Below are 16,971 nucleotides of genomic sequence, written 5' to 3' on the forward strand. Positions count from 1 at the left end.
TCAGTTTGTTAATATGGTGTATCACATTGATTGATTTGCGTATATTGAAGAATCCTTGCATTCCTGGAATAAACCCCACTTGATCATGGTGTATGATCCTTTTAATGTGCTGTTGGATTCTGTTTGCTAGTATTTTGTTGAGAATTTTTGCATCTATGTTCATCAGTGATATTGGCCTGTAGTTTTCTTTCTTTGTGACATCCTTGTCTGGCTTTGGTATCAAGGTGATGGTGGCCTCGTAGAATGAGTTTGGGAGTGTTCCTCCCTCTGCTATATTTTGGAAGAGTTTGAGAAGGATAGGTGTTAGCTCTTCTCTAAATGCTTGATAGAATTCGCCTGTGAAGCCATCTGGTCCTGGGCTTTTGTTTGTTGGAAGATTTTTAATCACAGTTTCAATTTCAGTGCTTGTGATTGGTCTGTTCATATTTTCTATTTCTTCCTGATTCAGTCTTGGCAGGTTGTGCATTTCTAAGAATTTGTCCATTTCTTCCAGGTTGTCCACTTTATTGGCATAGAGTTGCTTATACTAATCTCTCATGATCTTTTGTATTTCTGCAGTGTCAGTTGTTACTTCTCCTTTTTCATTTCTAATTCTATTGATTTGAGTCTTCTCCCTTTTTTTCTTGATGAGTCTGGCTAATGGTTTATCAATTTTGTTTATCTTCTCAAAGAATCAGCTTTTAGTTTTATTGATCTTTGCTATCGTTTCCTTCATTTCTTTTTCATTTATTTCTGATCTGATTTTTATGATTTCTTTCCTTCTGCTAACTTTGGGATGTTTTTGTTCTTCTTTCTCTAATTGCTTTAGGTGCAAGGTTAGGTTGTTTATTCGAGATATTTCCTGTTTCTTAAGGTGGGATTGTATTGCCATAAACTTCCCTCTTAGAACTGCTTTTGCTGCATCCCATAGGTTTTGGGTCGTCGTGTCTCCATTGTCATTTGTTTCTAGGTATTTTTTAATTTCCTCTTTGATTTCTTCAGTGATCACTTCGTTATTAAGTAGTGTATTGTTTAGCCTCCATGTGTTTGTATGTTTTACAGCTCTTTTCCTGTAATTGATATCTAGTCTCATAGCATTGTGGTCGGAAAAGATACTTGATACAATTTCAATTTTCTTAAATTTACCAAGGCTTGATTTGTGACCCAAGATATGATCTATCCTGGAGAACGTTCCATGAGCACTTGAGAAAAATGTGTATTCTGTTGTTTTTGGATGGAATGTCCTATAAATATCAATTAAGTCCATCTTGTTTAATGTTTCATTTAAAGCTTCTGTTTCCTTATTTATTTTCATTTTGGATGACCTGTCCATTGGTGAAAGTGGGGTGTTAAAGTCCCCTACTATGATTGTGTTACTGTCGATTTCTCCTTTTATGGCTGTTAATATTTCCCTTATGTATTGAGGTGCTCCTATGTTTGGTGCATAAATATTTACAATTGTTATATCTTCTTCTTGGATTGATCCCTTGATCATTATGTAGTGTCCTTTTTTGTCTCTTCTAGTAGTCTTTATTTTAAAGTCTATTTTGTCTGATATGAGAATTGCTACTCCAGCTTTCTTTTGGTTTCCATTTGCATGGAATATCTTTTTCCAACCCCTTACTTTCAGTCTGTATGTGTCTCTAGGTCTGAAGTGGGTCTCTTGTAGACAGCATATATATGGGTCTTGTTTTTGTATCCATTCAGCCAGTCTGTGTCTTTTGGTGGGAGCATTTAGTCCATTTACATTTAAGGTAATTATTGATATGTATGTTCCTATTCCCATTTTCTTAATTGTTTTGGGTTCGTTATTGTAGTTCTTTTCCTTCTGTTGTGTTTCGTGCCTAGAGAAGTTCCTTTAGCATTTGTTGTAAAGCTGGTTTGGTGGTGCTGAATTCTCTCAGCTTTTGCTTGTCTGTAAAGGTTTTAATTTCTCCATCAAATCTGAATGAGATCCTTGCTGGGTAGAGTAATCTTGGTTGCAGGTTTTTCTCCTTCATCACTTTAATTATGTCCTGCCACTCCCTTCTGGCTTGTAGAGTTTCTGCTGAGAGATCAGCTGTTATCCTGATGGGGATTCCCTTGTGTGTTATTTGTTGTTTTTGCCTTGCTGCTTTTAATATGATTTCTTTGTGTTTAATTTTTGACAGTTTGATTAATATGTGACTTGGTGTATTTCTCCTTGGATTTATTCTGTATGGGACTCTCTGTGCCTCCTGGACTTGATTAACTATTTCCTTTCCCATATTAGGGAAGTTTTCAACTATAATCTCTTCAAATATTTTCTCAGTCCCTTTCTTTTTCTCTTCTTCTTCTGGAACCCCTATAATTCGAATGTTGGTGTGTTTAATGTTGTCCCAGAGGTCTCTGAGACTGTCCTCTGTTCTTTTCATTCTTTTTTCTTTATTTTGCTGTGCAGCAGTTATTTCCACTATTTTATCTTCCACCTCACTTATCCGTTCTTCTGCCTCCGTTATTCTGCTATTGATCCCATCTAGAGTATTTTTTATTTCATTTATTGTGTTTTTAATTGATGCTTGATTCGTCTTTAGTTCTTCTAGGTCCTTGTTAACTGTTTCTTGCATTTTGTCTATTCTATTTCCAAGATTTTGGATCATCTTTACCATCATTATTCTGAATTCTTTTTTAGATAGACTGCCTATTAACTCTTCATTTGTTAGGTCTGGTGGGTTTTTATCTTGCTCCTTCTCCTGCTGTGTGTTTTTCTGTCTTCTCATTTTGCTTATGTTACTGTGTTTGGGGTCTCCTTCTTGCAGGCTGCAGGCTCGTAGTTCCCGTTGTTTTTGGTGTCTGTCCCCAGTGGCTAAGGTTGGTTTAGTGGGTTGTGTAGACTTCTTGGTGGAGGGGACTAGTGCCTGTGTTCTGGTGGATGAGGCTGGATCTTGTCTTTCTGGTGGGCAGGTCCACGTCTGGTGGTGTGTTTTGGGGTGTTTGCGGACTTTTTATGATTTGAGGCAGCCTCTCTGCTAATGGGTGGCGTTGTGTTCCTGTCTTGCTAGTTGTTTGGCATAGGGTGTCCAGCACTGTAGCTTGCTGGTCGTTGAGTGAAGCTGGGTGCTGGTGTTGAGATGGAGATCTCTGGAAGATTTTCGCCGTTTGATATTATGTGGAGCTGGGAGGTCTCTTGTGGACCAGTGTCCTGAAGTTCGCTCTCCCACCTCAGAGGCACAGCACTGACTCCTGGCTACTCAATTTGGGATGATTTGTTGTCTATTCATGTATTCCACAGATGCAGGGTACATGGAGTTGATTGTGGAGCTTTAATCCGCTGCTTCTGAGGCTGCTGGGAGAGGTTTCCCTTTCTCTTCTTTGTTCTCACAGCTCCTGGGTCTCAGCTTTGGATTTGGCCCCGCCTCTGCGTGTAGGTCGCCGGAGGGCGTCTGTTCTTCGCTCAGACAGGACAGGGTTAAAGGAGCAGCCTCTTCGGGGACTCTGGCTCACTCAGGCCGGGCGGGAGGGAAGGGTACGGAGTGCGGGGCGAGCCTGCAGCGGCAGAGGTCGGCGTGACGTTGCACCAGCCCGAGGCGCGCCGTGCGTTCTCCCAGGGAAGCCGCCCCTGGATCCCGGGACCCCGGCAGTGGCAGGCTGCATAGGCTCCCGGAAGGGCGGTGTGGACAGTGACCTGTGCTCGCACACAGGCTTCTTGGCGGCGGCAGCAGCAGCCCCAGCGTCCCACGCCCGTCTCTGGGCTCCGCGCTTTCAGCCGCGACTCGCGCCCGTCTCTGGAGCTCCTCTACGTGGCGCTCTTAATCCCCTCTCCTTGCGCACAAGGAAACCAAGAGGGAAGAAAAAGTGTCCTGCCTCTTCGGCAGCTCCAGAGTTTTCCCGGACTCCCTCCCGGCTAGCTGTGGCACATTAGCCCCCTTCATGAGTTCTCGCCGCCAGCCCCAGTCCTCTCCCTGCGCTCTGACCGAAGCCCGAGCCTCAGCTCCAGCGCCGCCCGTCCCGGCGGGGGAGCAGACAAGCCTCTCGGGCTGGTGAGTGCCGCTCGGCACCGCTCCTCTGTGCGGGAATCTCTCTGCTTTGCCCTACCCAGGTATGTGGGGAGTTTCTTGCCTTTTGGGAGGTCTGGGGTCTTCTGCCAGCGTTCAGTAGGTGTTCTGTAGGAGTTGTTCCACGTGTAGCTGTATTTCTGGTGTATCTGTGGGGAGGAAGGTGATCTCCGTGTCTTACTCTTCTGCCATCTTACCCGGAAGTCCCAGAAATACATATTCTTTAAGAGTTGAAAAGAAGTTAGCAATAAAGGCATAAGGCTCTCAAGCATTTATTGAAGGTAAACCTTTGACCATAGACTAAGATAATAGTCAAGGATCTGACAAGAATGATATTTATAATATAAATTATATAATATATATAATATATATATATAACTATAATATATAAATATATAATATAATATATTGCTTAAGCATATTTTTATTTTTAGAAAATAAGTGGAAATGTCATAACTCTTCTGATTCTATATATAAAACACATGCTTCATATTCAGATCATAAACAAACTTAATCCAATCTCTATGCCTACCTGTTGACAGGTGTATTGAAAACATTATGCTGTATAAAATAAGCCAGACAAAAGGACAAATAATGTATGATTCCATTTATATGAAATACCTAGAATAAGCAAATTCATAGAGAGAGAAAGTGCAGTAGTAATTACCAGGGGTTGGGGGAAATAGGAAATTGTTATTTAATATATACAGAATTTCAGTTAGAGAGGACATAAAAATTCCGGAGGTGGGTAGTAGTGATGATTGCACAACAATGTGAAAATATTTAACAATGATTTGTACATTTAAAACTTTTTTAAATGGTAAAGTTTGGGGCTTCCCTGGCAATGCAGTGGTTGAGAGTCCGCCTGCCGATGCAGGGGACACAGGTTGGTGCCCCGGTCCAGGAAGATCCCACATGTCGTGGAGCGGCTGGGCCCGTGAGCCATGGCCGCTGAGCCTGCGCGTCTGGAGCCTGTGCTCCGCAACGGGAGAGGCCGCAGCAGTGAGAGGCCCGCGTACTGCAAACAAACAAACAAACAAACAAAAATACCCAGTATGGTACAGGTACAATATCAAACACATAGATCAACGGATCAATGGAACAGAATAGAGAGCCCAGAAATAAATCAACACATATATGATAATTAACCTATAACAAAAAAGGCAAGAATATGCAATGGGTAAAAGACAGGCTCTTCAATAGTAGTGCTGGGAAAACTGGACTGCTACTTGTAAAGGAATGAAAGTTGAACATTTTCTCACACCATTTTAAAAACAAGCTCAAAACTGGACTAAAGATTTAGGAGTGAGACCTGAAACTGTAAAACTCCTAAAAGCAAACCTAGGTAGTATGCTCTTTGACATTGGTCTTAGGAATATTGTTTTGGATCTGTCTTCTCAGGCAAGAAACAAAAGCAAAAATAAACACATGGGACCTAATAGATCCTAAAATCTTTTGCATGGAGAAGGAAACCATCAACAAAATGAAAAGGCAACTTACTGAACGGGAGAAGATATTTGCAAACAATATGTCTGATAAGGGGTTAATATCAAAAATATATAAAGAACTCATACAACTCAATATCAAACAAAAAAAAAAAACAAGCAACCCAATTAAAAAGCAGACAGAGGACCTGAATAGGCATTTTCCAAAGAAAACATACAGATAGCCAACAGGCACATGAAAAGATACTCAACATCACTAATCATTAGAAGAATGAAAATCAAAATTATAAGATATCATCTGACACCTGTTAGGATGGCTATTATCAAAGAGTTGTTATAAAGCAGAAACTAACACACCATTGTAAAGCAATTATACTCCAATAAATATGTTAAAAAAATTTAAAAAAAATTAAAAAAAAGAGAGAGTCTAGTTTTAAAAAAAAAGATGACAACTGTTGGAAAAGTTGTAGAGAATGGGATCCTTGTATACTGTTAGTGGGAATATAAATTGCTACAGTCACTATGGAAAACAGTATGCAGTTTCCTCAAGAAGTTAAAAATAGGACTAGCATATGATTCAGCAATCCCACTCCTGGGTACACATCTGAAGGAAATAAAACCACTGTCTCAAAGACATATCTTCACTCTCATGTTCGTTGCAGCATTATTCACAGTAGCCAAGATATGGGAAACAACCTATGTGTCAGTTGACTGATGAAAGGAAAAAGAAAATGTGGTATATGTACATTAAGGAATATGATTCGGCCTTATAAAGTAGGAAATCCTGCCATTTGGGTCAACATGAAAGAACCCAGACACCATTTTGCAAGTGAAATAGACCAAACACAGAAAGACAAGTACTCCTATGGTATCATATTTATGTGGAACAAAAGAAGGTCAAACTTATAGAAACAGAGAGGAGAATGATCGTTGCCAGGGGCTGAGGGGTTTGGGACACAGGGAGAGACTGGTCAAAGGGTACAAACTTTCAGTTATAAGAGGAATAAAGTCTTAGAATAAAATGTATAACATGGTGACTATAGTTTATAATACTGTATTGTACAATTGAAATTTGCTAAGAGAGTAGAATTGAAGTATTCTCATTAAAAAAAAGAGTTAAATATGTGGTGAGGAATGTGTTAATTAACTTGATAGTGGGAATCCTTTCACAATGTTTATGTATATTAAATCATCACATTGTACACTTTAAGTATATTAAAATTTTATTTGTCAGTTAAATCTCAGTAAAGCTGGGGGTAAAAAAGAAATATCACATTTGCTTCTCACAATGATCCTCTTAGGTAAATATTGCTAGAGACTTTCTCCAGGCGAAGAACCTGAGGCTTAAAGGATGTTAAGCAATTTGCCTGAGATCAGTAGACAGTGGCAGAGTGGAGATTAGAAGCAGGGTCTAATTTCAAAGTTCATGCCCTGAATCATTACAGGATTTGTAAATATCTCCATTATGGTCCATATGACAACATTATAACTTCTTGTACATGAATTTTTGTTTTAGAGCTAAAAGACATGATAATGAACAAAAAAACAATTTATGGTTTTCTCTAGTCCTAAACTTTACATGTCCCTTTCCTTGCTCAGCATTAGTTCAGTCTTATGCCTAACATTCTCTTCTATCCTGCCTGGCTCCCCCTAACTTGGTGAGGGGAAGTAGAGTATATATGGGTATACAAATGTATCTTTTAACCAGAGACAGAGATGATAGAACAAACAGACTTGGTGGTTCTGACTTACCTATCACAAACTCCAGGATCTTGGTGAACTAAAGCATGGAATTATTTGTCTCTCTATCTGTATGAAATCACTAAATATGTGTGTCTAACTAGTGCTATCACTGACCTGTTGACTAAGGTGATACCTACAAATTTTACTCAAATTTTTTCCCACAAACTTCTCCTTAAGGATGCCATTGTAAAATGCCTAGACACCCAACATCCTTATTTAGGCTGTGCCAGCGCATAAAATGTCACATGGAAATCTGGGCAATCCCTAGATATGTGTTGAAAGTAAGAAAAATACATGATTTCTTTACATGAATGGACTTTATTTTTGAGCAGTTTTAGGTTTGAAGAAAAAAATCAGCAAAAAATAAGAGTTCCCATTTACTTCTCACCTCCCTCTAACTTTCTTGTATTAGTGTGGTACCTTTGTTACAATTGATGAGCCGATATTGATACAGGCATACTTCATTTTATTGCACTTCACTCTATTGTGCTTCACAGATACTGTGTTTTCTTATAAGTTGAAGGTTTGTGGCAACCCTGTATTAAGCGAGTCTGTTGATTCCATTTTTCCCAACAGCATTTGCTCACTTTGTGGCTCTGTGTCACATTTTGGTAATTCTCACAATTTTTCCAACTTTTTAATTATTATTATGTTTGTTATAATCTGTGACCAGTGATCTTTGATGTTACTATTGTAACTGTTCAGGAGACCATGAATTGCATCCATATAAGACAGTGAACTTAACCGTTAAATGTGTGTGTTCTGACTGCTCCACTGACCAATGATTTTCTGTCCCTTTCCCTCTCCTCAGGCCTCCCTATTCCCTGAGACACAACAATATTGAAATTAGGCCAATTAATAACCCTACAATGACCTCTAAATATTAAAGTGAAAGGAAGAATCACATGTCTCTCACTTTAAATCAAAAGCTAGAAATGATTAAGCTAAGTGAGGAAGGCATGACTAAAGCCAAGATAGGCCAAAAACTAGGTCTATTGCCCCAAACAGTTAGCTAAGTTATAAATGCAAAAGAAAAGTTCTTAAAGGAGATTAAAGGTGCTACTCCAGTGAACACATGAATGATAAGAAAGAGAAACAGCCTTATTGTTGATATGGAGAAAGTTTTCGTGGTCTGGATAGAAGATCAAACCAGCCACAACATTCCCTTAAGCCAAAGCCTCATTCAGAGCATGGTCCTCACTCTCTTCAATTCTATCAAACTGGAGAGAGGTGAGGAAGCTACAGAAGAAAAGTTGGAAGCCAGCAGAGTTTGATTCACAAAGCTTAAGAAAAGAAACCATCTCCATAACACAAACGTGCAAGACGAAAGAGCAAGTGCTGATGTAGAAGCTGCAGCAAGTTACCCAGAAGATCTAACTCAGATAATTAATGAAGGTGGTTTCACTAAACAACAGATTTTCAATGTAAATGAAACAACGTTCTATTGGAAGAAGATGCCATCTAGGACTTTCATAGCTAGAGAGAAGTCAATACCTGACTTCAAATCTTCAAAGGACAAGCTGACTCTCTTGTTAGGGGCTAAAGCAGCTGGTGACTTTAAGTTGAAGCCAGTGCTCATTTACCATTCTGAAAATCCTAGGACACTTCAGAATTATGCTTAATCTATGTGCCTGTGCTCTATAAAGGGAACATCAAAGCCTAGATGACAGCACATCTATTTACAACAAGGATTACTGAATATTTTAAGCCCACTGCTCAGAAAAAAAGATTCCTTTCAAAATAGTACTGCTCACTGACAATGCACCTGGTTACACAAGAGCTCTGATGGGGGTGTAAAATGAGATTCATGCTGTTTTCATGCCTGCTAATGCAACATCTGTTCTAAAGCTAATGGATCGAGGAATAATTTTGTCTTTCAAATCTTATTCTTTAAGAAGTACATTTCATAAAGCTAAAGCTGCCATAGATAATGATTCCTCTGAAGGATCTGACAGATGCTTCTGGAAAGGATTTACCATTCTAGGTGTCATGAGGAATATTTGTGATTCATGGGAAGAGGTCAAAATATCAACATTCACAGGAGTTTGGAAGAAGTTGATTCCAACCTTCATGGATGACTTTGAAGGATTCATGACTTCAGTGGAGGAAGTCGCTGCAGATGTGGTGGAAATAGCAGGAGAACTAGAATTAGAAGTGGTGCCTGAAGATGTGACTGAATTGCTACAATCTCGTGATAAAAGTTTAATGGATGAGGAGTTGCCTTTTATGGATGAAGAAAATGGTTTCTTGAGATGGAATCTACTCCTGGTGAAGACACTGTGAAGATCGTTTAAATAACAACAAAGTACTGATAATATTACATAAGCTAAGTTAATAAAGTAGAGGCAGGGTTTGGGAGGCTTGACTCCAAATTTGGAAGAAGTTCTACTGTGGTTAAAATGCTATCAAATAACACTGCATGCTACAGAGAAATTGCTTGTGAAAGGAAGAGTCAATCAATGTGGCAGACTTCATTGCTGTCTTATTTTAAGAAACTGCCATGGCCATGCAGCCTTCACCACCCACCACCCTGATCAGTCAGCAGCCATCAACATCAAGGCAAAACCCTCTATCAGCAAAAAGATTATGACTGCTAAAGGCTCAGATGATGGTTAGTATCTTTCTGCAATAAAATATTTTTAACCAAGGTATGTACATTGGTTTTGTTTTGTTTTGTTTTTTACACATAATGCTATTGTACACAATACATTACAGTACAATATAAATATAACTTTAGATGCACTGGAAAACCAAAAACATTGTGAGACTCACTTTATTGCAATATTTGCTTTATTGTGGTGGTCTGGAACTGAACCCACAAAATCTCTGAGGTATGCCTGTACATTATTATTAACTAAAGCCCATAGTTTCCATTAGGTTTCACTCTTAGTGTTGTACATTCAGTGGGTTTTGATGAATGTATAACGGCGTTTATCCACAATTACAGCATCCTAGAGTTTCACTGCCCTGAGTATCCTCTGTGGTCTACCTATTCACCCCTCCCTCCCCTTATCCTCTGGCAGCCACTGAACTTTTTACTGTCTCCAATGTTTTGCCTTTTCCGGAATGTCATGTAGTTGGAATTATACAGTATGGAACCTTTTCAGATTGGCTTCTTTCACTTAGCAATATGCAGTTAAGTTTCCTTTATATCTTTTTGTGACCTGATAGTTCATTTCTTTTTAGCACTGAATAATATTCCATTGTATGGCTGTAGCAGTTTATATATATATTCACCTGTTGAAGGACAACTGGATTGTTTGAGTTTGGGCAATTGTGAAAGAAGTTGCTATAAACATCCTTAGGCAGGTTTTTGTGTGGATGTAGGTTTTCAGTTCATTTGGGTAAATACCAAGGAGCATGACTGTATGATAAGAGTGGTTCAGTTGTGTAAGAAACTGCCAAACTGTTTTCCAGGGTGGCTGTACCATTTTGCATGCCTACCAGCAGTGAGTGAGAGTTCCTTTTGTGCCACATCTTCACCAGCATTTGGTGTTGTCAGCGTTTTGGATTTTGGACATTCTAATAGGTGTGTAGTAGCATCTCATTGCTGTTTTACTTTGCAATTCCTTAATGACATATGGTATTGATCATCTTTTCATATTCTATTTGCCATCTGTATTTCTTCTTTGGTGAGGTTCTGGTTTTTGGCCCATTTTTACTTGGGTTGTCTATTTTCTTATTGTTGTATTTTAAGAGTTCTTTGTATACTTTACATAAAAGTTTATTACCAGACGTAATAATTATTATTATCAGACTTTTGTCTTTTGCAAAACTGTTCTCCCTGTCTGTGGGCTTTCTTCTCATTCTCCAAACAGTGCCTTTTGCAAAGCAGTAGCTTTTCATTTTAATGAAGCCCAACTTACCATTTTTTAAAATAGATTGTGCGCTTCCAGTGTTGTATCTAAAAAATCACAGCCAAACCAACTTCACCCTGACTTTCTTCTATGTTATCATCTATGAGCTTTATAATTTTGTTTTAATACTTCAGTTTTTAAAGTAATATTTCCTGCTTGGTTTGTCCTAACATCTGAAAATTTCCAGCAAAAAAATGTATTCTGACCTGGTTTTCTGGCTATTTTTTACTTTCTTTCATGGATTTAGATAGTCTCAGTCTATAAGTCTGTAAAAAATGAGTATTTTTCCTTGCAACTATTTTCTTTGTGTTAATTGCTTGCATTAAAAATAGACTGCAGGGTTTCCCTGGTGGCGCAGTGGTTGAGAGTCCACCTGCCGATGCAGGGGACACGGGTTTGTGCCCCGGTCCAGGAGGATCCCACATGCCACGGAGCGGCTGGGCCCATGAGCCATGGCCGCTGGGCCTGCGCGTCTGGAGCCTGTGCTCTGTAACGGGAGAGGCCACAACAGTGAGAGGCCCACGTACCGGAAAACAAAACAAAACAAAAACAAACAAACAAAAAGCACTGCAGAGGAACTGCAGAATTACAGAGAACTATTATCTTTATAATAATAATGAAGTGTTTCCTGGTAAAACTTGGCCTATAATTTTAGTCATCTTTAGCACAACTAAAGGACTGGCTCAACCAAGGAGTCTGTACTTGTCCAGGTTCCATTTTCAAGGCTAGCACAGACCAGATTTGGACAAGAAACTGTGAGAGCAGGGAAGGCAGAGGGGAAGCCACAGCAAGAAAAGGCTTCTGAGTCCAAGCATTTCATAGGCTGGTGCCCAAGGCAGTCATTAAAGAGTTAAGTTAAGGCTCTGTGGAAATATGGGTGATTATTTTCCTTTGATGTTATTTTAAATTCTCAATAATACATTTTATATTTTGAAACATTTGTAAATAATTCAATTTTAAATTCAGAAAAATAAAATTAGAAAATTTAAACACATGAAAAGACAGAAAAATAAGAAAATTAAATACATAAAAAATAAATTCAATAAAATGAACTCTTCAAGGCCATACTTATCTCCATTATTATCAGACAGACAAGGAAAGATACTGTGAAATTTGATGAAGCCAGACAGAAAGAACTTAGATTTTGTTAAACATCTCTGGGCAGTGAAGCCTTTCCAGTGTTGATAGAATCTGTAGTTACTGATGATATCAAATATTTCTCATCATCAGTGACTGCACTACAGAAATACTGATGCCATTCTTTGATTTTTTTTCTCTGTATCTAACTTAACACAAGGTCATGCCAACTATATAACTTTGCATCCTGAAAACTGGGATGCATGTGAATAAGGCTAGGGTTTTGTCTTTTGCAGAAAACATCTGAATTCCCTTTACTCTTCTATTCTGTTGGAGTTTTTCCCTGCATCCTTGTCTTGAATAAAAATATATATTTATGGTTTTAGGTTGGCAAAAGTGGTTGGATTGTCTGGATATATCATTGATATTCTTTACCACCTTACCTATTTTTCATTTTTCTTTTTATTAAGTGATGATTATGACTAACATTTATAGAGTACTATATAATACTAGACACTGTGTTATGCAATTTGCATTGATTATCTTGTTTAATTTTCATAGTAACTGATAAGAGATCTTTATTGTTATCCCCACTTTACACATGAAGAAAATGAGACTTGGAGATGAATAACTTTCCTGGGGTCACATAGCAGTGGGCTAGACCAGGCCACCTGACTCCAGAGCCCTGCCCTACACTTCCTCCTTGCAATGTTTTCTTAGGAGTATAACAAAACTGAAACTCAGTGACTTTTTCTAAGATCTCCAGATGATTCCAGATCTTCACCTGGTGTCTTGCTTTTAGACTTGATCCTCTCAAGTTGATTCCATACACAGCTACCACTGTGGTTTACCAAAAATGAAACCTACTCATGTTATTTCCTGCCTCAAACCCTTCAAAGCTTCCGCATCCTCCTGTAAAACAAGATCTAGGTCCCTTAGCACAATATCCGGGAACCTCTGCATGAGCAGGTCTCTGCTTCATAACTTCCATACCGCCTTCCCACATTGACATTGCAGCAACAGGAACAGTTTGTGATTTCTCACACACACTCCATAATCTCTTATCTAGTTTCTGAAGCACACAACTGCATGGGCAGTTCTTCCTCCATGCTACACTAAAGCCTCGTTCCATCAGGGAAACACCTATCCATCTCCAAGAATACTTCCCATACCAAACACTCCTCTGAACCCCACACACCTCACTGAGGGATGTGCCCTCCTCTGCACTAGTAGAATGTCCCCTAGAATTTTATTTATGTTGCTGCAGTAGAGTCATAATACAGGGGTCAGCCTTTCCCTTTAGACTACAGGTTCATTGAAGGCAGAATAAACCTCATTCCCTTTTATTCATATATACATATTATATAATGAAAAAATGAAACTGATGATGGAAGGTGGAAGAGTGATCCAGTGGTTAGTCCTGGCCCTTAAATAATTCTCCATTATCATTTAATGGTTCAGGTACTTTTGAATGGAGTCATTACTACTAAGAAAACTCAGGAGTGGAGAGAGGGAAGCCCATTAGCTTTGCTTCGTACCTGAGCCTAGTCTGAGGCTTGCAGCTCCTGGGAGCTCACCAAGCCTCTTTTGTGTTTTCAGCTCCTGAGCAGTTTTGCTGTAGACGGGACAGAGCCTAAAAGGAGTGGCATGAAGTATGTTAAAGCTGAGTGTTTTGCCTCTAAATAGGACCAGAGGCTAGGAAACACATGGATCCAGGTGCTGAGTCAGTGTTAGTGAAACTCCCCAGTTGCATCATGGCTTCTTTAGAAAAATTCTAACTGAAAATACCCATGTTTTATTTCACATCATGCCTTTGCACATAACTGCCAAGCCATAAATGGTAATACAGCAGGCTTCCTGTTCTGATTCAAAGCAGTCTAGTGAAGAACAAAGTTGTCATGTTTTGTAAGATACAGAGTTGTTTTTCTCCCCCCAATTATTTTTAGCATGAAGGGTGATCTCATGACACTCTCTCCTTTTTTTTGCAAACCTAACAGTGCTCATTTGTTTCTTGGTCTTACAAGTCACTTGCTTTAGGGTGTCCTTTTTCTCAGAAGGCTGCCTGTAATAGAACTGTCTTGATAACTTCAAAATAAAGCCTAAGAAGGTGATTTTAAAAGGTAAAGCCCTGCTATTGTAAGTTCTTCGTAGGTGTTGATGCTAAATCATGCTAGTGACATTAACCCAGCTGACTCTAATTTCAATTTATTCATTTGACAAGCAAGTATTGAGTCCCACATTTATAATATTACTTTAAAATACATTGAAAGGCTTGTGGTCAAGGATCTTGCTCAATAATCTCCTAGCCCGCGGCGGCTCCGCGTCAATCAGTCATGGGTCTGCAGCCCAGAGCCGCCGCGGGGGCGGCGGGGCACTGGGCGCGGGGGCCCGGCTGAGCCGGCCGCGGAGCGCGAGCCTGCCGCGGAGACGACGGAGGCGGACGCGGGGCGACCCCGGCGGCGGCGGGGGGAGCGGGAGCCGCCTGGGATGTTCAGTCATGAAACGGGTGCGCACCGAGCAGATTCAGATGGCCGTGTCCTGCTACCTCAAACGCCGGCAGTACGGGGACGCAGACGGCCCACTGAAGCAAGGCCTGCGGCTGTCGCAGAGCGCCGAGGAGATGGCCACCAGCCTCGCAGTCCAATCAGAATCTGGTTGTGCCAACATAGTGTCTGCGGCCCCTTGCCAGGCAGAGCCCCAGCAATATGAAGTGCAGTTCGGACGGCTGCGGAATTTCCTCACCGATTCTGAATCCCAGCATAGCCATGAAGTGATGCCTCTCCTGTACCCCCTCTTTGTCTACCTCCACCTCAACCTGGTCCAGAACAGTCCCAAGAGCACAGTGGAAAGTTTTTACAGCCGCTTCCATGGAATGTTTCTGCAGAATGCCAGCCAGAAGGACGTCATCGAGCAGCTGCAGACCACCCAGACCATCCAGGACATCCCGTCTAACTTCCGGCTGCGGGCCTTCCTGGACAACAAGTATGTGGTCCGCCTGCAGGAAGACAGCTACAACTACCTTCTCCGCTACCTCCAGAGTGACAATAACACCGCGCTGTGCAGAGTCCTCACCTGGCACATCCACCTGGACGTGCAGCCCGCCAAGAGGACGGACTACCAGCTCTATGCCAGCGGCGGCCCCTCCCGGGGTGAGGGCGGCGGCCTGGAGCCTCCCGACGTGCCTGCGCCCATCCTGCAGAACGAGGCCGCGCTGGAGGTCCTGCAGGAGAGCATCAAGCGTGTCAAGGACGGCCCCCCGCCCTCTCACCACCATCTGCTTCTATGCCTTCTACAACACGGAGCAGCTGCTGAACACGGCGGAGGTCTCCCCGGACAGCAAGCTGCTTGCCGCTGGCTTTGACAACTCCTGTATAAAACTGTGGAGTCTGCGTTCCAAGAAGTTAAAATCCGAACCGCATCAAGTAGACGTGTCCCGCATCCACTTGGCTTGTGATATCTTGGAGAAGGAGGATGACGAGGACGATAACGCAGGCACGGAGATGAAAGTCCTGCGGGGACACTGCGGGCCAGTGTACAGCACCAGGTTCCTTGCGGACAGCTCAGGGCTGCTCTCCTGCTCTGAGGACATGTCCATCAGGTACTGGGACCTCGGCAGCTTCACCAACACCGTGCTGTACCAGGGCCACGCCTACCCCGTGTGGGACCTGGACATCAGCCCGCATAGCCTGTACTTCGCCAGTGGGTCCCACGACCGCACGGCCAGGCTGTGGTCGTTTGATCGGACGCACCCGCTACGCATCTACGCCGGGCACCTGGCAGACGTGGACTGTGTCAAGTTCCACCCCAATTCAAACTACTTAGCCACGGGCTCGACCGACAAGACAGTCCGGCTGTGGAGCACCCAGCAGGGGAACTCGGTGAGGCTCTTCACGGGCCACCGCGGCCCCGTGCTCTCTCTGGCCTTTTCCCCCAACGGTAAGTACTTGGCGTCAGCGGGCGAGGACCAGCGGCTGAAGCTGTGGGACTTGGCGTCCGGGACCCTCTACAAAGAGCTTCGGGGCCACACGGACAACATCACCAGCCTCACCTTCAGCCCGGACAGCAGCCTGATCGCGTCGGCGTCCATGGACAACTTGGTGCGCATCTGGGACATCAGGAGCGCGCACTGCAGCGCACCCGCCGACGGCTCGTCCAGCGAACTCGTGGGTGTCTACACCGGCCAGATGAGCAACGTGCTGAGCGTGCAATTCATGGCCTGCAACCTCCTGCTGGTGACCGGAATCACACAAGAAAATCAGGAACATTGATTTTTATCTTTGATGTAACGGACTGGGGCGTGTGAAGGGCTCCAGACGGCAAGTCTTAGGACAGACGGATGGAATCACTGACTGTGAAGGACTCCCCGCGTCCCCACGCATCCCCCCCTCGCGCCCCCTCGTCCCGCGGACATCCCAAGCCCGCCACCCTTCGCTGAGCCCCCAAGTGTGGAAGGACAGGGGGAGGAAGGGCAGTGACGGGAAACGAACGTGAGATCAAGAATCACGGAGAGCCCGCTGTGTCCTCCTGCTGGCCCCTTCCTGTCTCTGGAGCCAAGATGCCCTCACCTCGCCAGGGCTGCACTTGGCCAGAGGAGGTTTGCTGGGCGCCCTCCCCAGGAGCAGTGCTACAGGGTCACTGGGTGGAAGGGACTCTATCTGGGTAGAATTCGGGGGCGGGAACTAGGAAAGGGGGCGGGGTCATCCTGGCAAATGTCTTTCCTTTTTCGTGATTACAGAGAACCAGGATTTTTTTTATTATTGTTATTATAATTATAATTATTATTATTAATGAGAAGAGGAAACCTAGCACTGGCAGAGGGGGCCTTCTCTGCTCTCATCTTTCAGGTTTTACTCCTGG

At 42.3% G+C, this 16,971-nt stretch overlaps 1 protein-coding gene across 1 annotated transcript; it reads left to right on the forward strand.

Moving 5' to 3' along the window:
• Nucleotides 1–14,479: 14,479 nt before the first annotated feature.
• Nucleotides 14,480–16,588, forward strand: LOC132498852 (TAF5-like RNA polymerase II p300/CBP-associated factor-associated factor 65 kDa subunit 5L). Its single transcript, XM_060113031.1, is given in 2 exon segments — nt 14,480–15,373; nt 15,375–16,588. Coding segments are annotated over 2 exon segments (1,770 nt in total). The 5' UTR covers nt 14,480–14,611; the 3' UTR covers nt 16,383–16,588.
• Nucleotides 16,589–16,971: the final 383 nt, after the last annotated feature.

Source organism: Mesoplodon densirostris, chromosome 11 (assembly GCF_025265405.1).
Source record: "Mesoplodon densirostris isolate mMesDen1 chromosome 11, mMesDen1 primary haplotype, whole genome shotgun sequence".
Taxonomy (NCBI): domain Eukaryota; kingdom Metazoa; phylum Chordata; class Mammalia; order Artiodactyla; family Ziphiidae; genus Mesoplodon; species Mesoplodon densirostris.